At 45.6% G+C, this 27,924-nt stretch overlaps 2 protein-coding genes and 2 pseudogenes across 2 annotated transcripts; 2 read left to right on the forward strand and 2 right to left on the reverse strand.

The window, feature by feature from the left end:
• Nucleotides 1-259: 259 nt before the first annotated feature.
• LOC133901789 (uncharacterized) lies at nucleotides 260-5,815 on the forward strand. The gene is made up of 4 exons (XM_062343287.1): nucleotides 260-1,196; nucleotides 2,447-2,579; nucleotides 2,655-4,736; nucleotides 5,216-5,815. Exons 1-4 carry the CDS (start codon nucleotides 307-309, stop codon nucleotides 5,597-5,599), a joined length of 3,489 nt encoding a protein of 1,162 aa, XP_062199271.1. The 5' UTR covers nucleotides 260-306; the 3' UTR covers nucleotides 5,600-5,815.
• Nucleotides 5,816-12,320: 6,505 nt separating this feature from the next.
• Nucleotides 12,321-17,297, reverse strand: LOC133902522 (ABC transporter G family member 1-like). Its single transcript, XM_062344138.1, has 7 exons — nucleotides 16,721-17,297; nucleotides 16,459-16,538; nucleotides 15,817-16,281; nucleotides 13,923-14,135; nucleotides 13,635-13,826; nucleotides 13,450-13,536; nucleotides 12,321-13,343 (listed from the first exon to the last, which is right to left on the reverse strand). The coding sequence occupies exons 1-7, from the start codon at nucleotides 17,163-17,165 to the stop codon at nucleotides 12,675-12,677; spliced, it is 2,151 nt and encodes a 716-aa protein (XP_062200122.1). The 5' UTR covers nucleotides 17,166-17,297; the 3' UTR covers nucleotides 12,321-12,674.
• A 1,625-nt stretch (nucleotides 17,298-18,922) lies between these two features.
• On the reverse strand, nucleotides 18,923-19,878 carry LOC133902392 (uncharacterized; annotated as a pseudogene).
• Nucleotides 19,879-26,372: 6,494 nt separating this feature from the next.
• LOC133902393 (alpha-galactosidase-like) lies at nucleotides 26,373-27,663 on the forward strand (annotated as a pseudogene).
• Nucleotides 27,664-27,924: the final 261 nt, after the last annotated feature.

Below are 27,924 nucleotides of genomic sequence, written 5' to 3' on the forward strand. Positions count from 1 at the left end.
TAGATTGAGTTTAGTAGAAGATGTAAAAAGATTTATTTGATTAGTTATATATATGTTTAGTTTGGTTGATAAAGATGGTGTTTGATTGTCTGTTTATTTTTTCATCAAATAATTTAATATCATTTTTAAAATTAGTACATATGATAAACATATTAGTGATTTTTTTAAAAAAAATACACACTACCGAACAAGCAGCCTCGCAACAAACGCGATCGAAATCTGTTTATCCCTCTTTACTTTTTAGCCTAACTATTAAGATCGATGACGTGATGGGGTCTTTTCTAGACAGGTTCGAATTTGCTTCCCATGCGCATCGTCCTCCTCATCTCACCCTCACTTGTTCCATCCGCATCGTCCTCCTCGCATCCCGCATTCTTTGCGTTCCCATCCGCCAAACCCCAAACCCCCGTCCGTCGCGAGCCGCTGGCGCCGTCGCCGGGTGCCATGGGGATGGACGTGGCTGCCGTGGTGGACCTCCGGGCTCTGACGCAGTCGGATCTCGTGGCGCTCGCGGCGGCATCGCCCTACGCCGTCGACCCCCGCCGCGGCCGCCGCAGCGACGCCGACTTCCTACCTCCCTCTAAGATCGACCGCGCCGTCTTCAACGAGAGCGCTGGCTCCCGCAAGCAGACCTTCTCTCGCTACCGCGTCGCCACCAACATCTCCCATAATCTGAGCCCCACCGCCACCGCCGCCGCCGCCGCCTTCTCCTCCTCTGCCGCATATGCCCCCACCGAGGAGGACTCCGAGAACCGCCTCATTGTGTTCCACCTCCAACGTCTCTTCTCGCGCGACGACCCCTCGTACCCACCTCCGCTCCCGATTCCGCCCCGAACGCAAACCCTAACCGCGCCCGCGATAACGGCACCAGCGCCCTCCCTACCGCTGGCGGCGGCGGTGGATCCCGACAGGGAGGTGATGAACCCGAAGGGTGTGGCAGTTGATCTGGCGAGGCTCGCGGAGCTGGTGGACCCGTACGGGGAGGAGCTACGGAAGCGGACGGCTGGATTGGGGGTGGAATCCGAGCTGCTGGGATTCATGAATGCACTGGAAGGGCAGTGGGGGAGCCGGAGGCGTCGGAGGAAGTTCGTTGATGCCGGCATGTTTGGTGACCACCTGCCCCGTGGTTGGAAGCTGCTGCTTGGGCTCAAGCGGAAGGAGCGTGTGGCATGGATTAATTGCCGACATTATGTGAGGTTTGCCCTTCTACACAAGCATGCTTGTTTTGATTGTAGTAGGCGTCAGTTTATAGGTGTTCTGAGTACGAATGATGATTCAGATTTTGTGTTCCAAAGATGATGCAATGGAACTGTACACAATGGTGTTAAAAAGGATCATGGTGGCCTCACAATGCTTATATTGGAGAAAGATTGCATATTTACTCTTTGGTAGGGAGATGTCTTCAAAGTTGTCAATAGTTCAGTAACCTGAAGAAAACATTAAACCGAGATTAGGAACATAGGATTTGTGTGTGTAATATGCTTCTGAGTAAGTGTGTGACCCTCAGATCGGCCTGGCTCAAGTGCTCAAAAACATATAGTGACAGGCTAACAGCTACGAGCTGCATATGTCTGATCAATGATCATGCTCATTTACATTTGAGAAAATTAGGCTAATACCCAAACATGCGAAATTAGTGAAGTAAGCGCATCAAGACTGATGTTAGTGCCATCGCGAACACATGACATTATGGAAAAATTGTATCACTGTTAGGTTTTCCAATAGCTGCAGCCAATAACCTCCGCCGCGGTAAGAGAATCTCAGAAATTTCGAAGTTGCCCCTGTCATTGTTTGTTCCCCTCCTCTATCCCTTGCTTTCTCTGCAACAGAGGTTACTGACTGCAGGTGCCGTGAGCCCCTGCTCCCTTCCCCCCTGCTGCCCCCCTTGCTCCCACGTGCATGAGGTTGCCGGCGCTAACTACTGCCCACTAAGAATTCCTGATATTTGGAAACACTTGATTATTGTAATAGTCTTAATTGGTTCTACATTTTTCTTAAATGGTGCAGTTTCATATTGTTTGCATACCTTTCTTTGTGTTTTCTTCCCATTATATGTGTGCTAACCTAGTGAACCTACAGATGGCTGTTTAATGAAAGCACTGGTTTGGTGGCCATTCTCGTTTTCCAAAGATTTTTCTTGCCCTTTTTATGATCTGCATAAGAAAGGTATATTTGTGCTATGTAAAATATCCATGCATTTCCTTTTGACTTTGCCACTCATGTTATTTTCAAGTTGTTTAATGAAGAGCCTACCTGCGATAGCAAGTGTTTGCTAGAACAGTATGCCACTATAGCATTGTCTTTATAGTGTTAAATCTCCTCGGCACCAGGTTGTCTGCATTTTTTGAAGTTTTTCTCATCTCATTTAGTAGCAGATTGCATTTGTCATGTTATTTTGCTACCACTTGTTTGCCTGACACTAATTGCATATAACATTCTTTTCCAGCCCCAAAGGACATCAGTTTGCTACATTCAAAGAAGTGTCTTCCTATCTCATGTCTCTTCTTGGATATCCAGAGGCAAAGCCAACTGCCACTCAGAGTAACAGTGCAGGAGTGCATGGTTTGGATGTTCTTAATGTAAGTTTTTTTGAGTATGCACATTATCTGTACACTTAAGGTTTCATGGTTGAATTCAAAAGTATGTTTGATTAGTCTGTAGGTCTTCACCAGCAAACCGATTCAATTGAGGAAAAGCGAATTGCATTGCCAGTTACTTCGGTTACTTTGTTCAGTCACTTGAGTGATTCTCATCAACAAAAACTTCAGAATGATGAAACTCGGATAGAAACTAACATAAAGGGGTGTCGGAAATGCAATTTGACTTTTCATGACCAGAGTGCCTATATGCAACATCAGTTGTCCTTTCACCAAAGGAAAGCTAAAAGGCGCAGGGTTAGTAAATCCGGCGAACTGGGCACCAGCATAGATGGAAAGTTTGAGACTCAGGAATGTCAGAAGACCTCCGAAGAGGGACCTGGAAATTTTGGCCACGGTGTTGCTGATGTAAAGTATCAAGGTCAGAGTCCAGCAAATTTGTTTGATGGGCCTTTTTCAGTTGAGTTAGGTGGTCGACCATCATTGGTTGCAGTGCCACATGGGTTTCAGGAGATGACTGCGTTGTCACAACTGGAAAAAGAACCTTCTGCTCGAGAGCATGTCTCTGGGTATCATAAGGAGCCTCTTAAGGAGATGACTGGCTTTCCTGAACAGGAAAAAGTACCTGCTGCTGGAGAACCCGCCTCTGGGCATTATATGGACCCTCTCAAGGAGTTGCCTGGCTTTCCTGAACAGGAAAAAGGACCTGTTGCTGGAGAACCCATCTCTGGGCATCATCAGGACCCTGCTCACAATTCTGATGACCATAAAGCCCATGATGGAGCATGTCATGGTGCTATAGCGTCTCTTGCTATTGATGCTGAAAGCAAATTCAATACTTGCAACTCCACAAATGTTCATGAGAATGACAGCTCAAGAGATTTAGAACGTTCCAACGCAGATTGTGCCGAAAAGTTCTACAGGCCCGATGAAACTTGTAGCATACCTAAAGTGGTTTCTGCGACAACAGATTATCCTGGTGAAAGCAAATCTACAGATGATCCAATGGAGTGTGCTGATATAACACAATCCAAACAAGTCTCTGAGCCCTGTGATCTACTGCATGTCAAATTGGGCAGTTGTCCTGAAGAAAATAATTTTAGTAACCAGCTAGAAAGTAGCCCACTTTCTACAGCAGTGGATGAGCCTGATCCGGCAGATGATTGCAACATAGCTTGTAATGTGGTCGATCCCACAAGCTTCGAAAATGAGAAACCTTTTGAGGACAATATTATGAATTGTGAAATGACTTCTTTGAAAGATGATGAGATCAAAAGTGGCGCCAGAATAAGGGATGTAAACCTCAATTCTTGTTTGGATACACTATTTTCACCTGTTTCTGGTGGAAACTATGAAACATCTAATACTCCTGATGATGATACTCGATCGTCCATTATTGCCCAATGCTTCGGTACTAGCTCTAACGATGACAATGCTTGCAAGGATGGAAACTTTGCCAACCAGAACAGCGCTTCTAAGGGTGAAAATTTTGTCAACCAGAAAAATGATATGGTGTATCAGTCTAATTTGACCATGGGCCCTATCCCTCCTGCTCAAATTAATGTGAACTGTTTCACTTCCTGCTCAATGACTCGTGAAATCAAGAACTATGGCAACAGATGTGAAGATAATGCCAAAGAAGCATTGGCAGACTCACAGAACGTGACGAGTAATGAAACAGGTTTTGATGTTGAAGCTTATAACAATGATATCTTCAATGGTACAATCACAGAAAGTAGTCTTGCCCAGCTGAATAATGCCATTAATATGAAAACTGATTTTGCAAGCTGCTACTCATTATCTGAGCTAAACACACTAACTGGTGGTACTGCAACTGATGAAATTGATATCCACAGTATTAGGAGTTCTTTTGTTAGCTCCACCAGTCGCAATGAACCAAATGAACATTGCACGCTGGATTTTGATATCAAGGGTTCCATGCTTGAGGTACTGGAAAAATCTGGCAGTGACTTAGAAAATCAATACAATGGCACGGGTCCTTCTTGTGACTCACTCCCTACAGCTGGCACAAGTGGGAACATTGATGATTTTATGTCCATGCAAACCAATTTTGGTAGCTTTACCTCTTTGGTTCGTGCTGTTGAAGATGTTCCACTTTGCAGGATTATCCAAGATCAGGTAATTTTTGCAGGATATGCTGACTCTCTACTCCCTTGTTCCTATTTAGTAATTGTCTGAAAATTTACTCTAGTTAATCTAGCAGACTAGCCTGATTAGGTTTTCAGTGGGTTTTATGGCATTGATTTTCACACGAGTGATAGAAAGTTTTTTTTTTAAATGTGGCCAATCTATCTTTGAGCAGCAATAACTTTTAATTGTATGGGCTACTCTCCATATGGCATGGAGGAAAAAGATGCTCTTTTAGTTGATAACTGAGACATGTTATTTGAGATCGCATTTTGCTGTGGTTGAATTGTAAATACTTCTATATCGTATGCTTATCTGTCTCAAAAATAGGTGTAGTGCATGCCGTTATTCACCATGTTCTATTTTGTAAAGTACGCGCACTGTCTCTGTTAATCAAGTTTGTTTATGCCGTCCTGTTATCTGTTAGCATGCTGGAGATAGACCTGATAATTTTATTGTTCTTGAAACAGTGTGATTTGCAACTTGGATTTGGTGGCCCGAAGCAGCCGATGTATCCTAGCTTTGAGCAGCAACTTAGGATGGCCTCAGCTGGAGTTCCGCCTTATGGTAGCATGAGCAGGCATGATTCTGTACCTGTACCTGAGCCAACGCTGATGTTAGGTTATGCGCCACAGCTCGGTAGCTGCCCCCCTCCGTTCCAGTTAGGCTGGGGGCCGTCCTTGTCGAAGATGGTCGGCGGGTGCGTGCTCCAATCGGTATGCGTATGGTGCAACAGTCAGTTCCACCATTTTGGCACTGTCGCTGAGCAGCAGGCCGATTCTCTTGGCTACATTTGCCCGGCATGCAAGGGGAAGTTCTCTGGTCATCTTGGCATCAACGGGCCGTCTCTTTAATATCCAGTTTCAGCTGCTGATTTCATCTTGTAGCCTGAAGTGGTGCTGTTCCAGCATTAGTTTCTACTCCAGCTAGTATGAGACAAGTTGCACGGGTTGGACCGTTGGAGTGTTTATTTTGGAACGGGGTGTGTATGTACCCGCTTGAACTGTGACTTTGTGCTAAGGAATGAATGGCCTTAAAATCATAACAAATCGATGGTGGCCGTTGGGATATGGTGCTGAAAAAGCTCGAGGCTTGTGAATCACTTTGGAGTTGAAATTGACTCACTGGCCTATCTTGATTCGAGATTAAATAGATGAGTTGAGTTTGATTACCTTAAGTAGTTAGGTTGATAAATGGGTGAATTTTGATCATTAAAAAAATAAATAAAGAGGTGCATTTTTCTTCTAAAGCGTGTTCCACTTTAGGACATCATTTGTTAGAGCTTTGTCCGTTTCTTCTTCTTCTTCTCTTTTTTTTTTTTTTTTTTTTTTTTGCAAGAAGAAGGCAGGCTCTTATTCATTCATTATGCTTCGAGGTACATGAAACATTTCTGTTCGCCGAAGGAGCCGAACATAGCTCTCTGGTGCCAGGTTACAAACACTTTCAGTAAGAACATGAGCCTCGTTGTTAGAACCTCTACCTTCATGCTTGAAATTGACCTCCTGAAACAAAGTGCTCATGGCTTTTATCCCCTTTAGAAACGAGGAGTATGCACACTAGTTCTGCTTCTGAAGATTCATGATCACTTCCAAGCAATCTGAAGCTATCACACACTCGCGCACATCCATGTCTAGCGCCAAGGATATTGCTTCATTGCAAGCCAATGCTTCCAAAGACTCTGGATCAACCAACCTGTTAATGACAGTGGCTGTAGCAGCAACATAGTTCCCTGCACTGTCGCTGCTCTTTTATCGCCAGATCGTGCCACCGCGGCGTCGACATTGAATTTCAAAAGATCTTCAGGAGGAGCTATCTGGTTGCTTGATCTTCATTGAAGATGTTGCTGCACTTTCCTCACATAACCCAGCTAGTTCCATGCCATCAAGAAGTTGTGAGATAAAATCAAATGTTGACAGAGGGCTTTGAAAGACGTCCTCGTGTAAAGCCTTTCGACGAGCTCCCCAGACCGCCCAACATATGACTAGAATTATATATCCCTCTTCTGTGATGAAGGTGAGAGTGTCAATCATGTTTACTTTGAGTGTGTGGTAGCCTTTCTTTGAGTGTGTGGTAGCCAAAGCTGCTTGGGCATGCATTTCTGGTGTCTTAGGTCTTAATGTGGGAAATAATTATGAGTCTGTAGCAAGATGGTGGATTAGTAGTGATTTTTGTTTTCAAAATGACAGCAAGAGTTCTGCCAATTTTATTAAAGAAAAAGAGAAAAACGAGTTATCCAGAATATAAGATGGCTCATGTGCTTGAGAGGATACTGCACTGCTTACAACAGATACGAGAGTCACCTAAAAATAGGTCACCATCAAGCTACAACAAGAAGACAACCAGCTGAACTATTGGAGTAGGAATGCTCTCCGATATTGATCGACGTCCTCCTTAATTTTGAAAGCCACCTGAAGAGCTAGAAGACACTCTCCATCAAACGTACGCCGATTTCTTTCTTTCCATATATTCCACCAAAAATATATAATCAAGTCATTAAATTATTTCCTTAAGAGCTTAGTGACCTTCTTTATTGCTTTCTGCCACCATTGTATAAGAGAGGTGCTGTGCGAAATCCGGCAAGCCATTGGATCAACAGTGATAGAAACAAGCATGTCAACATGATTTGTGATGCTACTTTGTGGAGCATTTGGAAGACTAGGAATAGGATGTGTTTTGATAACGAGCTGTGGATGGATATACAGGTTATTTGGCACCGAATTGTGAGACATTTCAGAAGTGGAAGGTGTTATGCAAGAATACCGAGCTGCAGAAGATGGATCATTTTTTTCGACCCTAGGGCAGATAGCGAGAGCTCCCCAGTGCTGCTACTGTGCCCACCCTCCTCACCGAGTACGTGAAAGAAGACACTGCATCCAAGCTAATAAATAGCAGATAGTAGGGTTGTAGCTGTTTGGTATCATGATAGTGGATAGCAGATAATAGGCAATAACTTTCAATAGCTGTATTTGAAAAACATCTAATTTTTTGTGTAATAGTGTATATATTATGACGTTTTCCCATCAAAAAATCATGCAAAGTAGAATAATCAATTAAAACTTAGAGTTTAGAAGCATAACTCACATGCAACAAGGTAATAAGGCAATAAAAGTTCAAATGTTTTAAAAAATAAAATTTAAAGTAATAATGCGCTGGGAATGAACCACTACCATGACTAAATAGCGGACGCTAAAGCATTCTTACAAGCGCTATAGCAGCCGCTAAGTTCCAATCCACTATTTTAGATTGCTATCTTAGTATCGGTAGCGTTTATACCTTACTACCACTATTACAGCCGCTACTAACGCTATTTAGTACCTTGATTGCAGCCCTAATGAGAAGCTGGGACTGAAGAATTGAAGACTTGACGGAAGCAAAACTGAAGATGGAAGCATAGTGAATGGAAAACGCTTTGTTCTTTTGATGTCTGTCTATTTTGCTGTATAAATCAAGGTGGTGGTGTGTGTAACTGTGTAAGCGAGAAGCGAGAATGCTGTAATGAACTTAACTGTCTGCGTTTCTAAATGGAACGGGGTAATGGCCCTGATTTCTAAAAACAACATGACTAGAAGTTTCTGAAAGTCCTTTGCAGATAAAGTTTGTTGCATAAGGAACAGCCATACCTCCGGATTGTTGATCTCTGTTGCAGCTATATGTTCAGTGAGGTCCTCATCTAGCTACCACCAAACTAGAGATGAGTAGGGATCATATTGATCCGCTCTAGTTTAATTTAATTAACTAATTAGATGGATTAACATATCTAGTTAGTTAATTAAGTTAAAATAGAGTTGTCGTCTTTGTTGTTCGGAAAATCAACAAGCTAGCGCTCCGAGCGAGCCGGTGACCCAAAACATACTGGTGCCATCAATTGGGACATCAGGGACCCAGACAAAGCGGCACCTAAAACTGCGGAAACCAAATCCATCCAACCCGTTCGCATCCAGGTGGAGGAAGTCGTTTCTCCCGAGGTTCTCGTCGGAGGAGGCACCTTAGCCGATGCCCGTTGACAGAGGAGATCCGAAGGGAGTGAAAATCCTCACACGACGGCATCACCCTAGGGAAACCTAACACCAATCTAGCCTTATCTAAGGAAAGTAGGGATACTATACACACCTGCCGTTGATTTCCCGATTCTCCTTCCCCTTGGCCGTCGGAGAGGCCACCAGAGGAGAGGGGGAGCCGATGGGATTGGCGCCAGAATGAGATCACCTGCTCTATCAGCTTCTCTCTACTGTAGCATCAGGAAGGGTTTAGAGTGGAACTGGATCCTCCGACTTTGCCTCTCTGAAGTAGAAGCGCAATAATCAAGTAAATACACTAACGGCCCAAGAATCGGCGTATTCTTAGACCCCTAGCTGTTGTAGCTACTGTTCACTCACTGCTGGCTGTTGGATCCAAACACCAGTGTCGATTCTTTCCGCGTGTCCCCCACCCTGACCCTTCAACCCTTCACGAGCGACATAATCGACAAAATCACTAGCCACACACGCTCCCCGACTCCCACACCGTTCCCCACCCTCCCTCCTCTCCACCGCCACATGCCCACTCTCCCTCCTCGGATCCAACCACTTCGCCCCTCTCCTCTCCCCTCTCCAACCCGTGTGTCCCGGGAACCGTTGGTGCCTAGGCACGAAATCGAGTGCAGCAGACTCCTTGCCTTCTCCGTCTCCTCCCAATCGACATCTTCATCGTCGCGCTTCGATCCCTGCTTCCTTCTTTAGCCCAGATTCATGGTTGGTCCTCTGGGCCCAATTCATGTTGTCTACCTCTTGCCTTTATCCACTTTGCCAGCCGTATTCTACCGAGATTCTTCCCCAAACCATATATAAGCTCGGCCGCTGTCGGTGAATCAGGAACCAAGGGTCCCCGAATCCCGAGGCTAGGCCAGCAATCCGCCACGTGGCGCCATCCCGCGGAGTCTCCTCCGCAAGGTCAAAAAGATTAAGTCCCGGGAGAGGGCGCTTGGGGCCACAGTCAGTGGTCCCCGAGTACCCAAGTTCCCCGATGATCTGCGAAGTTTAAGTACCGCGAAGAAAGTGCTCGGGGAGGTATACGGTGACCCCCAAGCACCCGAGTCCCCCGACGATCAGGAAAGCTAAGTACCAGGAGAAATGTGCCCGGGGCCGCGAGCAGTGGCCCCCTGGGCGCCCAAGTATCCCGAGGACCCACTGAAGGAAGTTCCTGGAAAGAGTGCTCGGGGCTGCGTGCAGCAACCCCCGAGCACTCGGTCCCCTAAGGATCCGTATAAGCGTGCCCGGGAGAGAGTGCTCGGGGAGGTGAACAGTACCCCCGAGCACTCGGTTCCCCGAGGATCAAGAAAGGGCATTCTCGGGAGAGAGTGCTCGGGGAGGTGAACAGTGACCCCCGAGCACTCGGTTCCCCGACGACTCAGAGAGCCCCCTGACAGTGGCCCCCGAGGGGCCCACTGATGAGGTGTCAGCCAGTCAAAGGCCCAAGGCCGCATTTAAAGAGCGCACGTGGCCTGTCACCTCCAACTGCTCCCGCCATGCTCGGTGTTAGTTCCTGCCACATTCTGGCAGGAGGGCGTGGGGTCATTGAATGCACGGGTCCCATCCCGTGCCATCCGGCCCACCTCGGGATAACGTCGTTGGGGCCGAGGCGTTCCGTCTGCCGCGCTGCTGTGGCAGGAGAACAAGACAAGGCGGGGACGCCGGGCCGCTCTGCGGCTGCCTGGTGGGCCCTCTCCACAGCGCCCGTTGCCAGTGCATTTATGGTGACGGATGACCGGGCGTGGGACGCATTTTCCAGCCCCGGTCACTTCGCACAGAGGTGATGATGACGTCATTTCCATTTATGGTGTCTCGGAACTCGTGCCCCCTCCCGTTCAGGGCACGCCACTGCCGGCGGGTATTTAAAGCAGCCGGCAGCACGGACAAAGACAAGTTTTAGAGGCTTTGGAGAAGTTTTCGCAGTAGCGAAGAGAAGAGAAGATCGAGAGCACCCAAAGCCAGTAGATACACGCAGACTGAAGAACAAGGAGCCCCAGGCTCTAAGTTAGACAAACATTCTTGTAACCAGCAACATCCTTGAGGGACATTCTCAAGGCATTTATAGTATCCATACAGGAGTAGAGTGTTACGCCTCCGTGCGGCCCGAACCTGTCTAAACACCAGCGCATTTACTTCGTTCCGCACTAGATCATTCCACCCCACCGGCCATCGCATTCATACCCATTTATTTCTCCGGCGAACATATTCAGGATCATCCTCCCGGCCGAATCTCTAAAAAATGGTCCCTCAGAATCCCTGCGACAGGAGTTAACCCTCCGACAGCCGCCATAATTCCCGTGAATCTATGTCGACTACGAGTCCTTATCTCCCTCAAGGGAATCAAGTAAATATGCTAACGGGCAAAGAATCGGCGTATTCTCAAGCCCTGGCTACTGTAGCCACTGTTCACTCAATGCTAGCCATTGGATCCGAACGCCAGTGTCGATTCCTTCTGCATGTCCCTCGCCCTGACCCCTCGCGAGCGACCCAAGATGAAAAGCATGGGTGACACCGAGTCCAAAATTGCTGTTCTGTGCGCATGCTGGCTCGCTCCGTAGCGTGCTCACTCGAGCAACGTTGCACTTCCACCTGCCCCCCAGTAGGCCCCACCCACGTGGATTTTGGCTTCGCATGCCCCCTGCACGCCTCACGCTAGTGTATGAGTCGAGAAAGTGAGTCTTTTTTTCATTTTTTCTTTTTAAACTGATATAAAGTTGTGTTGGAAAAATTACTGACAAAAGTTTGTTCAAAAAGGTTATTGATAATAAATTTGTTAGAAAAGCTGTTCGATATAATTTTTTCAAAAAATTATTTGTTACAAGTTTTGTTAAAAAACTTTTTGATATAAGTTCCTGATACAATTTTTTTAATAAATGTCATTGATATAAGTTTGTTAAAAAGTTATTTAATATAAGTTATTAATAAAATTAAGGTTTGCTAAATAAGTTATTAGGAGATTAAAAAGTGCATGGCATTTTTTCTCAACTTTTTATCGGTAACTTTTTCTTGGTAATTGTTTGCCAAAACAATTCTGTCAAAAAATTTAGCTTAAAGTTTTCAGCTGTCTAAATACCTTTCTTGGTAACTTTTTCTGCCAAAAATTTCATAACTAATGGATTTTTTATTTATTTTTTCTCTCGGTGTGACGAACTGGAAGCTAACCTGAGTCAGAAAAAGAAATCAGCCTAACCCGCCATTTCCTGAAACGGCAGCGCGCAGAGCAGAAAAAGGAAGAAGGGGCTCGCACGCTTACCAAAAACAGTAAAAAACAGGCTGTCGGAATCGCACGCGCGCGCGAATTAGCAGGCTCCCACCGGGTTAGCGTAGCCTTGTCCTGTGTTTGAATTTCCTTCCGCGCGCACAATTCAGCGAGGCCGAGGAGGAGGTTACGGAGAGTAAGTGTATGTTTGGCAGAGTTTTTAAAATAGTTTTTTTTTTAAATTAAAGGAACTCTGCTAAATAATAGTTTTTAGCTGCTTAAGTGAAATCTGTAGGAGTGATTATCTGAAATGAACTAGAAGCTAGAGAGCTGAAAAAATAGATTTACCTAATTCACTTCTCACACAGAATCACTTACCCCATATATTTTATTCTATAAAATCACTTTCAGTAATAAAATTATTCTCTACAGAGAATTTAAATAACAAAGAGCTCTACCAAACAGGCTCTAACATCTATTTTCACTTCAAGCTACAAAATGGGAAACAAACTTCCACAGACCCATTCCAACGGCCCACACATAAACAAATTACTGAACCAGACCATGCAATTAAGCCTTGCAAGATTGTACTAAACTACCAGTGTGCTACTACTACACTAGCAACATGTATCACACATCCATGCATACGCCTACGGTTTGGCACACTAGCCTCTGCCCCAACACTAACAAAGACATCTGGGTGTTGATCCGCTTGTGCGTGGATCACGGACTGCCCGAGCCCTGCTCTGCGACATGCACCGACGGCGCGGTGTTCCTGAACCTGAACCCCTTCACCACGGGCTTCACCTTCTCAGTGAGTTTCACGATGGCCAAGAACAGAACCCTGTACAGCACAACCATGACGCACAGGATGGCGAGGTCGACCCACTTGCTGTACCCTAACTGCACCTGCCAGGTGTCCCTCAGGATCTCGACGCCGGAGATGGTGGGGGCGCCGCCGGCCAGGTCGTTTGGGAATGTGAGGCCCAGGAACTCGTTCTTGTAGAACCCCTGGTTGGCGTACTTGTGGAACGCGATGTAGTACATGGGGTAGCGCCACACCGGCTTGGGCAGGTCGTTGGGAAGGCGGAAGAATCCGCCGTTGAGCATCATGACGCCCTGGATGCCGGCGCCGGTGATGATGCCCATGAGGAAATCGGGGACGGCGCTGGCCACGATCATCATGAGCCCCTCGACGACCATCATGGTCGTGAACAGCACCAGGGCGAAGTAGGCGAAGTGGCCGAAGCTGCTCTGGAGGCCGACCAGGTAGTAGGCCATGGCGCCGGGCACGACGGAGATGAGCGCCAGGTACGGCGCCGCCGACACCGTGTTCGCGATCGCGAAGGACGTCACGCCGTAGTGCCCGTTCAGCCTCTCCCGCCCGAAGATCTGCATTATTGGATAATTGAAGGCATGATTAGATGAGATGATGAACAAGGAATGATCAATGATATTACGGCCATCAATGAGTGAGCGAGCTGAGGTTGAGCTGGACCTTCATGTCCTCGACGAAAGACGGGAAGCCTCCGATGGCCATGAAGGTGAGGAAAGCGGCGACGAAATTGAGCATGGAGCCACGAGCCTGCAGAGATTTTCATATGAGCACCGTACACGCACTACGATTGGATGCACAGCGATGAATAAAAATGAAACGCAACAGGTCTATATGTATTTAGTCACCATGATTGATCCATAGCTGTGGCCGACATCGTAGAAAACGGTGCCGACGCAGAGGCACACCATGATATAAATGGCGAACCGCAGCCAGTAGTAGCCCAGGTCCCTGTACATGTTCACAAAGGACCTCTTTGTGAGCACGAAGGATTGCGTCAGGAAGCTCGGCTGCCATTCCTTCTTCACCACCGCCCCTCCCTGCAAAAAAGAGCCCATGAAACATGTAAATTTTTGCTCTCACACAGGGCAATAAAATCCATGTGGGTATAATGCAGAATGTTATGTATGGCTTACAGTTTCGCGTATATCGGCGATCTGCCGCGTCACTTTCTCCACGTAGGCGGAGGATTTGTACGAGTTCACCAGCGTGTCGATCGCCTGAGCAGTGGTAGTTTTCTCCCCGTTCAGACCTTCGATATCCTTGTCGAAGTCCTTGTTGATGGTCCTCAGGAAGTGGTCAGAAGGGTTCATCAGTGATGGACAGGGGAACCCGCTCAGAGAGAAGAACTGCAAGTAATGAAATGCAAGCTGAGTAATTTATAATCTTAAAATGGCACGAATTACTTCAGTAGTACTATTCTACTATATAATCTTTTGTACTCCAAGTCCTGGAAGTCAAGAACGGAGTAAAGTCTGAAATTTCAGATGTTGGTCCATACAATTGTACTGCAGCCATCTTCAGTAATTTATTTTTTCAAACAAGTATTTTTAATTTTTTACTATTGGCGGATCATATATTTCTCCTTCATTCTTAGTTCAGGACTGCCATCTTCAGCTAGAAAAGACGCGTGTTTTCTTCCTAATTTCTTGGCACGTCCTACTCGAAGTTGAAACCGACTGGTCAAGTTTCTCAAAAAAAATTGACGATGAGAAGGCTATTATTCAAAGAGTTATATAATTTGTTCAGGACATGTTTTCTTCCTCTCTGTTTCGTCTTCAATAACATCTGTAATTTGTTGTATCTGGACCTCTCCTTGCATGGTTGTTTACATAATGCTCCATCTGATTCCAAATATAAGTTTATTAGGATATTGACACGATTTTCAATATATCACTTTGATTAACAATATCTATAAAATTAAATTGTCTTAAATAGAAATAATTATATATTATGATAATATTTTTCATAATGAATCCAGCAATATCAACGTTATGTTATCAATGTTTATGTTTTTTTATTATTGATGGTCAAAGCTGAAAATATTTGACTTAGGATAAATATAAATAGATTTATATTTGAAATTGGAGGGAGTAAGTTCTATAGACCACTTCTAATCACTTTGTCTGCAGAGCTATCTGCAATATATGCTTTCATCTGAAATTTTGACGAAACTGTATCACTGATGTGATGCTTCCACCGGCAGAGCTGAATCACGCAGGCACCTCAAGTCAAACGAGATCAAGTAGCACAGATGCAGCGAACTTTACTACTCGATCCTATGCCATCGATTAGGATATGCTCCGCAACTGTGCCTTGATGTCGGCCCTACTATTACCAATTGTTCAATAAACCACAAACATAAGGAAAACAAGTGCAAGTTCACACTCCTCTAACCGGTTCAGTCACTGTCTAAGCGCAATAAATTTGACCTGCGCTTCTGTTGTGACGAAGCTAGCGCCATAAATTAGTTGCTACCAAAACGACGAATGTTTCCATAATGGAGTAGTTTTAGGTAGTTTTAGTATTCCATAATTTCTACAGTAGTCTCCTTTAAGCTAGCCGAGTCCCTATCAGTGTTCAAGAACAGTTGACAAATGGCACTACATGGCAGTATGCCAACACTAGTTTTCAGGAGTAAGTACATGGATTCAACTGACAAGATTGAAACACAAAGTCTCCACTATTTTGACAAGAATATACTCAAGTGCTGAAATATCTACCAAATATGCGAACTTAAACGGACAAACATTTCATAAGAGAATAGTGCTACATCTGAAATTTTCATATATGGATACGTGCGTATAATTTATCAGGACTATTCATTTACCTTCTACCGACCAGGTTAGTTACCATGCATGTCCAAACACGTACGTACGTCTATCCAGCCATAACTAATTAACTACTCCACATCCATTAATTCTATTTTCTAAAGGGCTTAGCCACCACGATACATGTAGTTCATCAGCACCAGCAATTCGATCAACAACGGTTGACAATGGTACAAGGATATGCACGTTGGGCACGCACCTGGTTGGTCTCGGCGGCGGGGCCGAAAAAGACGGTCTTGCCGTAGGCGAGGAGGCAGAGGCCGTGGAAGAGCCCGAACACCTCGGTGCTGGGCTGGTGCACGGCGGCGACGACGGTCATGCCCTCGCGGCGCGCGAGCCGCGCGATCCTGCTCATCACGTGGTACGAGGCGGCGCTGTCGAGCCCGCTAGTGGGCTCGTCCAGGAACAGCAGCGCGGGGCGCGTGAGGATCTCCATGCAGATGCTCACGCGCCGGCGCTGGCCGCCGCTGATGCCCTTGTGCATCCACCCGCCGATGCGCGTGTTCGCCGCGCCCTCGAGACCCATCTCCCGCAGCGTCTCCTCCGCGCGCTCCCGCTTGGCCGCCGCGGACATCGCGCCGGGAAGCTGCAGCTGCGCCGAGTAGTGCACCGCCTCGCGCACCGTCAGCGTCGTCATCAGGACGTCGTCCTGCGTCACGTACGCCTGCACGTCGTCGTCGCCGTCGTCAGTATATGCGTACAGGCACACGCATCGTCAGTCGACGCCCATGCATACTCAACTCATTATTATCGAAAACGAGATCTTCCTAAGCTCGTCAGTTCAAAAAAAAAAAAGATCTTCCTAAGCTGAAGAGTGGATCATATGCATGCATGCACTTACTGATGTCCCGTACGCTAGCTTCTGCCTCCGGCCATTGATCAGTATATCTCCCTTCTGGCTCACATTAGAACCTAACCTTCCTGTAACACCAGAAATGCAAGATGTCATCAGGGCCAGGGAACAGATCGATTGAGTGCTGCTATGCGTATGAACAAAATCTTTTTCTTGATTTGTCACGAAGGCTGACACGTGTTTGGTTGATGTCCATCCGTGTGCAGCACAATTTCCTAGGATTCACGTGCATATAGATATGTATACGTACCTGCTAAGGCATCAAGAAGGGTGGACTTGCCGCAGCCGGACGGGCCCATGATGGCGAGGACCTCGCCGGGGCTCGCGTAGCCGTTGAGGCCGCAGAGGATGGGCAAGCGGGCGCCCTTGCCGCCGCCGGCGGACACCCAAAGATCCTCCCAAGCGATCACGACGCCTTGGTCCGTCCGGCGCAGGGACTTATCGCGAACGAAGGCGCCCCCGTTCCCGTTCTCCGCCACGCTGATCTCCAGCGACGGCTGCGGCATCGGGAACGGCGGCGGCGGGAACGAGCGCCCGCTGCCGAATGGGAACCCGTCGGTGCTCCGCATGGAGGCACCGAACACGGAGGCCGCGTTGTCGTGCGCCTCCTCGTCGTCGGCTGCGTGGCCTTGCCGCTGCGGTGGGCTCGGCGTCCACCTCGGCACGGCGGGGAGGTGCTGCTGCTCGGACGCCATGCAGGAATGCTAGCTAACTTGACTGGCGTGTGGGAAGCTTGAGCTAGCGAAGCCTTGGTGACTTGGAGGACGCTGGAGCAGCGGCGGTGGGAACAGCCAGCTCGTGTTGCGGGCTTGCGACTGCTCGCCGTTGCTATGGGTGTGTGATGAAGGGTGGGTGGCGAGCTGAGGCATCTTTAAATAGAGGGGAGGGGGAGGTGCACGCGCCAGTGAAAATGGGACACGATCTGTACAGTAATCTGAGTCTGTGCTACAGTCCTCTGTATTAATTAATCACTGTTCACTGAGGATTACTATAGCTGCAGTGTTTGATTCTACTGTATCGCGGATTCATACTGTAGTATCAGGTACTGCAGCGTTACTGTAGCAGTTGATCCAATCCATACAACTCGAAGTCAACGGCTATAGAGTACTCCTAATACACTCCATTGTAGCTCTCTACAGTTGCCATTGACTACTGTAGAGGATCCGTGTCCATGAAAATGGGGTTGTGGATTGCAATTAATTCAATCCAAGTGTACCGTCTTGGCGTGCTGTTTGAACAGAGCGTGTGAAAGCCAGCAGTAGCGACCTTCCTACCTTCCTTCCTTGTACCGTGTGGTTCTCGACTTGCTACAGTTGTCGTAGGTCATCGAGACATTTATTGCACCTCAGAAATTAAACTGGGGAATGGGGATGGCGAAATGTCAATACGTTAGCTATTGCCATTTGCATGTTAAAGAAAAGCTATTGCTATTCGGTAGTGATCACAGTCTAAAAATTAAATAAGATATACAAGCAATTAGATCTTTGCAACTTCATAAAAAGTATCTAAGTCCAACAGAAAACAAGAATTTAAACCGGACCGTACCTCGCTCGGTCTCTCCTGTCCGCCTGTTGACATTTCCCACTACGTCACGCCATTTCCACTTGTCATGCCATTTCCACTTGTCATGCCAATATAACTGGATAGATACGCCACGCATGTATTCTGCTCGTGTCAAAATGTTTACACGTTCGAACGAGTACCTTTTGTAGTAATTCCATTCTGGAAACCAAACATACAAGGCCCCTGCTCCGCTCTCACGTGATGCTTGGGACTTCTTTGGGAGCATGCCTTACTGCATGCATGCGCAGTATGCACGGGCGCACACAAAATTCGCAGGTGCCAGTGGGAATTAGAGACTCGCATATTTCAATAGAGATTAGAGTTATCTTTTATGCATGCATACACAGTTATACACCCGGTGTTCTTATGTACTATGCACTCGGAACTAAATTTACTAGGTCCACTACTAGCAATAAAAAAGTCGTGACACCCATTGACGAACATAGATCTGGTGAGTAAGGAGCTCGCTTTTCTTTGTGTTTCACTTCACCTTATTTTTTCTTTTTCTCCTATTTCCTTCCCTTCTCCTCTACCTCTAGGATTCAATGCAGTACCAGTCCAGCCCCGCGTAGATCCGCTCCTGTGCTCGCCTAGCTATCATCACCATACACAAAGTGAGAGAAACCGTTGACCAGTCGCGTTCCAACGTGGCGGTCTCGCCACGTGCGCACACTGATGTATAGCAACTGTGTTTTGACTAGTACGCGCACCAGAGCTGCCATGTTGCTTCTACCTCCAAAAAGGAAATCATAATTGATAGGAAAAATTATATATGTAAATACTATCGCAAAATCATCTTTGCTGGAAAATACAATCACAAAGTTTATATGTTGGAAACTACCATCGCAAACACGAATATTACTGGAAAATACTATCGCCCTCCACATTTTCATCTAGCTCCAACATTAGAGGCAAACAATGCCATTCTTGCCCATGTCCCTGCTCTCTCCGTCCCTCCTCGCTTTCTTCTCCACCGAGCGGAGCCATCAGCACCTTGCACTTGGCGCGCTCCAAGCACCCACCCTGCACCATCCCTCAGCATGTTGGGCTCCTTGAACAACCACCGCGGCAGCGCGGTGAGCTGTTCATCAGAGGCGCCCCAGCCGACGGAGGCCAAGTTCATGTTGTAGCTGAGTGTGTACCTGACCATGGGGACGAAGCAGCAGAGCAGGAGGAAGAGGAGGAAGGGGAGCAAGTAGACGACGGTGTTCCAGGCAAGCAGGCCGATGCAGAGCATGTACAGCCTCAGCGTGCGGTGGAATGACCCGAGCCACGCATCGAACACCCACACGTTTCCCATCATGAACCACATCACGAAGAACAGTTCCAAGAACGCCCTCGCCTTGTTCATCAGATATGAGCCGGTGGCGCCAATAGAGGAGCGAGAGGCTGAGCATGTTGCTGACATTGTATGCGGTGATCCAGAGGCGGAGCGGCCACGCGGGGTCCTCCTTTGGGGAGGTGACGACAATGACGATGGTCAGAACCATCTATGCGACGATGACACCAAGCTTGATGGCGAGCCAGCCGGGCGAGTTGAAGGGGTTGGAGCCGTGATGACCTCGGAGGGAGGTCGCACGAAGGGTTCTAGGATGAACCCCGACAAATCCCCCTCGAATCCCCACCGAATCGGGCACGCCAAGCCTCTTCCCCAACTTCGGCGCCTCTCCCCCTCCCCCCCCCCCCCACCGACGAACCGTCGCATCCAAGTTCCTCCTCACGATGCAGACCCGTGTCTACCTCCCTTTTGCTTGTGCGCACGCTAGTTTGGCCCGGGCCCGTCTCCGGCGTGGTCGTCCACGGTGACAAAGCCGCCTCCGCCCCTCTGTGCTCGCCGCCAGCCATCTTTCGGCCGAGCCTGCCAGCCGAGCCCCACCCAAACTGATTCCCCGTGCTGCACTCCTGCTTTTGGTGCCCTCGACCGGGTCGTTTGGGCCGTTGCTTGCCAGCGGCAAGGGCAAGTAGAGTTGTTTGTGCTCCCTTGCTACTCCTCCTTAGCCCCCCCCCCCTCTAGTGCAAACGAGTTGAGGCAGGCTGCGTGAAGTGCGCCAGCAGCAAGCATCGTACGGTCCTGCCTCGCAGATGGGCTTCGTCCTGGGCGTCTGGTCATGCACGTCGGCGATGATTCCGTGCTCCAGTGTGCTCGGTTGAAGAAGAGAGGTGGAAGAAGGGCACTTTGGTCATTTCATGCTCACTTAACAGCAGATGGATGGTAGAAATGACGGTAGTAGCATTTTGCAACATACGCCCAACTTTGCGATGGTAGTTTCCAACTCGTTAACTTTTCGATGGTATTTTCCCGTAAAGACGATTTTGTGATGGCATTTACATAATTTTCCCTAGTTAATAAGGGGATGATATGATCTAGGTGTAGCGCGCGTATACAGAGACGTACGACTGGGTATAGTATCTCACTCTACCTGGCGTAGCCACGCTGAGCTAAGTGGTGCACATGCACCAAGATTTTTTTTTTTACAGTAAGTAGCTTTAGAATTATACATGTGTTCATCACTATTAATTTTCTTCTAGCTTCGTCCCTGTCTCTGCTACCTGTATATGTACAGTTAATGCCGGCGGCAAATGTAACACGAGAAAAATTAGTGCATCTAAGTACATGCATGCACGCATGGACGTGAGAGGCTGCGCCATGCCGCCCAACTTGCTTATTAACGATCATGATTAATGATGATGATGACTAGCACCAGTAGTCTGGATCGTTCGACTTCGATCACCTCGGTCGCGTCCAACCGTCCAAGGAATTGTGGCTAACCACAGCGAGAAGCTGTGACCAGATACGTACGTCCGAGCTGTCTTGCCGCGTGGCATGCGTGGGTCATGACCTCTCTTTGGCACAGACTGCATGCACAGTTGAATGGAATTAGTTAACTAGCGTACGGAATCAAGGAATCAACACGCAATGACGAGTATTAGGTTGTGTATATAGAATGAGACGTGTGTAATATCTTGCACATGAACGTACGTCGTTGACGTCAAATTAAGTTGCTCGCTACCTATTGCAACCGGAGACGGGCCGGGCACAAACAGATCGTAGGTCAAACCTGTGTTTTCGCAAATAGAGAGGTCAGACAATTCCGTTGCCGACTACAAATGGAGATCGAGCAATAGCACATGTAGACAAATGAATCCTTGGTCGTCGAAGTCGCCAGTGTTACAAGTGGAGGCCATGTACTTACAAACAGATCCGCGGATTACCTACGTAGGTATATTAATCGAGTGATTTTCTATAAGTATCACTATAAAAAAACATAATCCCAATTAGCTCTAAGATGGTTATCTTAGTTGATTTCTAAAAACTGACTTAGATACTATTATTCTAGTCGGTACATAAGTTCTACTGGTCTAAGATGACTAAAAGGAAAAAACCGACTAGAAAAATATATTGTTCCCGTCGGTTCATGACTAAAACTGATTAAAATAATAACACTATTATATTTAGTTGGTTCGTAGTTAGAATCGATTGGAAAATATTTTATTCCAAAAATTTTGATAAGAAGAGTCAAAATAATAAATTATCCTATATCCATTAGTTACAACCAGTGTTCATCTAAACACATATTTAATTCGTCTAAATGACGTCTAGATGCTAGATGACAGGTTAGTGTGTAGTTTATGGTGTAAATACTAATTAAACGGCTAGACGATTAAAATAGTCAAACTTGGTAAAAAAAGTAGTGTAGACACGCATGAGAACTATTTGTCATATCTTTATATGTGAGATGTGAGAGCTATTTTATATTTGAAGTTGTTTGTAAGAAACATATCAGTCATTTACCTATCAATTATCTATCACTCACTCTATGTCTAATTGTCTATATCGTTCCTATTAATTACTTGATAAATGATAATTAATATTTGGGTTGTTTATAAATCTTACTCACATTTGTCATATTCTTTTGTAGGTAATTCAAATTGTTATTATAATTATTAGATTGATTAGAGAACACAATAGAAGATTGATTGGAGTAATGAAGTTGCATTTCAACCTCTATAAGGTATGCCACAAACCTCACATTCTCACTTGGAAAATGTCTAGCATATAGTTATTTTGCTGCTACACTACATAACGTTTAAAACATTTAAATCGTCTAGTCAGTCATTTAGACAGTTTAGATGCTAGATTGCGGGTGATCGATCGTCTAAAGTTTAGCATCTAGGAAAATATTGGTTACTGTAAGATCAAGAATGTCAACTACATGAGGGTGAATAGACGCCTTACCAAATTTTTAGATGGTCTTTCCTTAATCTTTCACCTAACATGCCTCGAAACAACATGCGGAAGCAAAAACTCAAAAGAAACACGTTGCACCAAAAGATCCTCTAAGAAAGCATGACTCTCATGGATGGAATTGAACACTATGTTCCATTGAAAATCAATCCATACGTCATCGTACATAAAAACTTGCAATTTGAGAAAGAAACACTTAAATCCAAGTAGATAGTCACTGGGTGAAGAAACTCTTTAAGTTTATGATTCAGAGGCAAGGGAATTCAAAACCAATTCTGAATGTGAATTTTATATCTCTAGCAACAAGAACTATTTCAACATGGTGAAAATATTCAGCTCTCAAACCAAAATGAAAATGATAACAAAAACTGAAAAACTCGCCATCAAACAAGGGAGCCAATAGAGGGAAACTAGAAGGAGATGAACACAAACACAATAGGCAACATGAACTTCATTACTTGCAAAGAATAACCCTATTTTTAGCAGATTACAAAAGATTTTTGCTCACAAAAACTCTTACCTAAATATAGATTAAGCTATCTTCTCCCTCTCCTCTAAAACCCTAGCACAAGGCTCTAAAATGACTGGCTTAAAGGGCTCAACCAACCCTCTCTATTTATAGCCTAGGTTTCTTGACGCCTAAGTTTCCTGAATTATTCCCAAAATACTCCTTTCTTCTAAGACACTCCTACCTACCATTGATGACATTTTTGTCCATCTTTTTCCTCATCCATCGGATGGTCATAACGCCTTCATGACTTAGCTAGCTTTGTCTCGACGTAAGCTTTTGCGATGATGCCAGCACTCCTCATTCCCACGGTTTTGAGGTCAAACCACGAAACCGTCTTGCACTCTTCTCAAAATGGGACTCACTATCACTTGCTTACACCTTAAGCAAGCGATTCGATATCGACACATGTACTCCGTCTTACGATCCTGATCATCCGACACCAAGCACCCCACCGTTGACTACCAAGTTGCATCAATTACTTGCACATCATAAGACAAGTACAAAGGTATCTCTAACTCCATCATAGATTACTCAAAATCAAAATCATCAGTCGAAAATCTCATCCTAGAAAAATCATGAACACTGGATGATCCGTTGTTACCAACTCTTCTAAAATCCGGACCATCCGGTAAATGCAACCCGTCAGATAAGCCATTTTGCAATCTCTCTGTAACAAATGCTCCGATGAATTCTCCAATATTCATAGATCCGATCGTCGGATAACCCGACATGTACATCCTCATTAGACAAGCCATTTTGCAACCTCTTTAGAACAAATGCTCCAGTCTGGCATTTCACAGATCTAATCACCAGACTATCCGGTGTGTACATCCTCACAAGACAAACCATTTGCAACCTCTTTGAAAAATTAGTCTGACGTGCACATCCTCCATCGCCAGACCTTCCAGTGTGTAGAACTCCTGAACTCCGCCTCCTAGAATGCTCTGACGTGCACAGTGCCTCATCACCGGACCATCCGGTGTGTACAAATTCTCCAGCACCAAATGATCCGGCGAGTACAAATTTTCTAGCTCATGGATAAAAATTTCAATTCCATTTTTCTCCCACTCCGGTAGGTCATAATCATAATCGTGCATTTTAATACATAGACATGCTCATACAAAACTGAAAATTATCAAACCAAATCAACACCAATTTTAATCACTCATCACATATAAACTAAGGCACTTGTCAACTTGATTTCTCAATCTCCCCCTTGATGAGTGCATTGACAATTCTAAAAGCACAAATATTTTGGTTTGAAGAAATTTTAATAAGAGAAGCTCATCCAAGTGACCAAAAGCTATAGAAAAAGCATAAAGAGAAGCAAAGACAAGCCAAAAACAAAAACTCTCCCTTGATAAATGCACAATTTTCATTACGCGGGATTCTTTTTTGTGATTTAGTGTATATTTTCTCTTCCTTTGACAATGCAAACATCAAGGATAAAACACTATGCGATACATGAACATTCAATCCTAATGAGTTTTCAAAAGTATACCACAAAGCATTTGCAAATACTAGAAAAGTTAAAGGGCTATATAGAGCAAAATATGGAGCTCATAATCACACAAAGGCTCAAAAAGATACAGTGCCACAATAACATGAAGCTATAGAAGCTAAACCTAAATAATTGCTAGCTCATTTAAGTTCATATAGTCGAATCATGGTAAAAGCGAACACAACATAAGCATCCACTCTTGCAGAGGCAATACAAACATTAAAAACTAGCAAACTTCAATTTCAAACTAGACAAACAAACATCCATGACAGTAGGCTTTGCAAGCGCTCATATATAAAACCAAGACTTAGTTAGATCAAGTGATTAAAAGACGAAACATTTAGGCACAATTCTTTGTATTTTATTTTATCCTCAAGTTGCCTCTTATCCAAGTGAAGTGTTGCATGACTAGGTATGGCAAGCACCTCGATGCTTAAAGACAATCGTATTGGATCACATCTTAGTAAAAAAAACTTGATTGCTCAAGATTATTCAAATTGCATAAATTATTAAGTTTAAACTTCTGAACTAAGGCATAGACTAGTAACATATGCATGCAATCAATTGAGAAAAGACGGACATCCATTTGGCATCCCCAATTAAAAAGTAACCTGCGCATAGAAATAATCCACCCGATTAATGGATGGATCTACAGTTGTATGGCAACACATCATCATACTATAGAAATCCCAAGAAATCAAATAAGTGCAACTGCAAATATTTCGTCAAGAACTTGGGATCTATGCAAGAAGTGGAGAGCGAGAGCATAGAGAATAGATGGAAGAGTTTCACCTTTGTTATACTTCTTTTCCTTGGTGATGAAGATCAAAAGCACGAAGGAAGGTTTGAAGCCCCATTTTGTGGGAGGAGGCCAGGTTCCTACCGGATGAATTGGAGTTGGAGGAGGCCGGGCTACTATGAACGGGAGGCGACCGTGGATCGCCAGCACGTGGTGAGAGCGATTCCATGACCAGGACCCAGTGCTCGAAGTCACATCCATTGACGACTGAAGGAGACATCCTCGCAGCCAAGCGCTTTGAGCAGGAGGTGGTTGTAGGAGGAGGGTGGCGTGGACGAGCGGAACAACAGTGGTGGCAGGAAGGCATGGGCGGAGGTACCGCGTGAGGGCAACGTGAGGCAGAGTAGTGATGGGGGTGAAATGGCGCGGGAGGAGGAGGTGGAGACAAGCCCATGCGGGGGCCGCCTGGTCTATCGTGGCAATGGCTGAGAAAGCTGTGCTGGCCCTACTTTCACGCCCGGTGGCCACCATCGTAGGCTCGCTGGCTCCCACCATGGAATGTGCTCGTGGTTGGCGCGGATTGGATTGGAGATGGACCAGGAGGAGGAGAAGGAGCGGGATTGGTAGGTTCGTTGCACCGCCGTAGAACCCTCCCAAAGGTAGGAACAACCCAACACTAGATTCGTGGGTGACCCCAGCGTGAGATTCCTCAGTGGAGGATGAGGGCACACGCGATTTGTGGATGGGGTTTTTTTTTTCACGTGAGGAGAGTTACGGTTTTTATCTATTTTTTTATTAGACTACAACGGGAGGGTGACGTGGAGAACGGTGAAGCACGAACCAACTCGTGTTGTGCCAATGGAATGTACAGCTATGTCACACATTCTGTTTTTGTTGACATTATACATGCTATCGTCAATGAAGCTTCACCAAAAAAAAATAGAAGTTCAGTTACACCATAACATATTCTGTTCTTGGAGTTTACTTATCAACATGAAGATGTGCACAGCTATACTGTATGACTAATTCTACTAGGAACTTTATTAGATATATTCTTGATCCTAACTAGACATTCTCTCTCTTTTTTAGAAACACAGAAACTCCAGAGGTCACAAAGTCACTGCGGCCATTTGGCCCAAAGGAAGATTCATCGCTCTCGGAGTTTCAAGTGGAGTTGATCCAACTTGCTTCTCAGCTCAATGGTGACCATGTACTTGAGCCGAGTTGGTTCCTAGAGCCTCCTCCCACGTCGACGACCCGGGTTCGAGCCCCAGCGCTGGCACTGAAAGGGGTCTCTGTTCCCCTTCTATTTGAAAAAAAAAAGAAAGATATTGGCAGGACTATGACTGTAGGGGAAGCAAACCGCTATGCAGAGGATCATGTCGTCAGATTCCTGGAAGCTAGTAGGATTGTTGTAAGAGCTGGTGCAAATGAATCTGCTTTGGTGACTATGAGGCCTGCTCTCACCAGCAGAGCCTCAATGTCCTCTGGTTTATCATCTGAGCTCTAATAGGCTGTTCCAGAATCCTTCCACAAATTATGCATCATTATTGCCTCTACATCAGCTGCCGATCAATCAGAACTCTTTTTATAATGCGCTAATGAAGCATGTGTTGGTTGGTGTAGTGCAAGTATGATAGCATTGAGTGATGTTTGCAAATGGTTATTTCTAATTTTCTACTCCAATTCAGTTAAGTATATTGCGAAAGCGCCATTCATTTTTATTATTATTGGTAAAATAACTTGATTGATGATAAATGTAAAATACTTTTGAGGTGGGCCATATGTGTCATTTACACATTTAGATATTTTGATTGGCATTAATATGCACATTGCACATGTGTGATGCTGTAACAAATCTCTACAAATTTGACAAGAATATGCGTATTGCATGCTTCATTGTTATCCCGCTCTCACTTCAGCATATGGGCACTCGCCAAGGTACTCAATGTTCTGCATGTCAAAAATATTGTTGCAATGTTAAATGTTCTGCATTCATCACTTCAAATTTGGTTTGAGCTATGCAGGCTCCTCTTCTGATTGGGTGCGACGTGCGCTCAACGAGCCAACAGACGGACATACTCAGCAACCTGGACGTCATCGCTGTCAACCAAGGCAAGACTTCTCTCCACGTTCTTACCTATGATTGTATGGAGTTTTCAGTGTACTGATACAACAACTTTCTGAACAGATAGTCTAGGCGTCCAAGGACAGAAAGTGCAATCTGACAATGGTTTGGATGTAGCATTCTTCAAGCTCTACATTAGTGGCTGTCAAGAGGTAGTTTATCCCACAGAAAAACCACACAAGACCTTACATGCTTCTGAAGCTGACAATATGGTACCATTTCCTATCAGGCAACCATCGCTGCGCAATGGTCAAACATCGGCTTCACTCCATGCATAGTTGTCACTGCTCGTGATCTATGGGCAGTAAGATTGCTTTTTTCACATCCCAAACCGTGTTTCATAATCAAGTAGTGAAGGTTGATGGTTCAGACTTATGATTTTCGGAGTTCCTTTTGACAAGTTCCATTTTCTTGTGCATCACTCTCGTTATCGGCTCGGGGCCAATTATCTGCTTCAGTGGCACCTCATGACTACAAGATGCATGTACTATTGCCAAAATATTAGCTGCAAAAGAGAAGAGCAGAGTCCATATTGTGGGTCCAGCCATTCAATCAGGATTTTGGAAAAGATGCATGCAAGGATTGGTAGAGCCGGAAATGAGATCCCATTTTGTTATACTGTAGTGTTATGTAGAAATAAGTTGTAACATGTAAGTATTTAAAGTGCCGTCAAATGTCGGGGCATGTATTACTAAATGTTTGTAACGAAAGTTGTGGCAATAAAATGGTTTGCCCACCACTATCTCTATGAGGGTGTTAATGTTAT

The sequence above is a fragment of the Phragmites australis genome, chromosome 20, assembly GCF_958298935.1.
Source record: "Phragmites australis chromosome 20, lpPhrAust1.1, whole genome shotgun sequence".
Lineage (NCBI taxonomy): Eukaryota > Viridiplantae > Streptophyta > Magnoliopsida > Poales > Poaceae > Phragmites > Phragmites australis.

Coding starts and splice junctions, on each gene's coding strand:
- LOC133901789 (XM_062343287.1), top strand. CDS start 307: ATGCGCATCGTCCTCCTCATCTCACCCTCACTTGTTCCATCCGCATCG. Junction 2,580..2,654: donor ATGGTTTGGATGTTCTTAAT/GTAAGTTTTTTT, acceptor ATGTTTGATTAG/TCTGTAGGTCTTCACCAGCA. Junction 4,737..5,215: donor GCAGGATTATCCAAGATCAG/GTAATTTTTGCA, acceptor TTCTTGAAACAG/TGTGATTTGCAACTTGGATT.
- LOC133902522 (XM_062344138.1), bottom strand. CDS start 17,165: ATGGCGTCCGAGCAGCAGCACCTCCCCGCCGTGCCGAGGTGGACGCCG. Junction 14,136..15,816: donor CCGCCGCCGAGACCAACCAG/GTGCGTGCCCAA, acceptor CATTACTTGCAG/TTCTTCTCTCTGAGCGGGTT. Junction 13,537..13,634: donor ACAGCTATGGATCAATCATG/GTGACTAAATAC, acceptor AAATCTCTGCAG/GCTCGTGGCTCCATGCTCAA.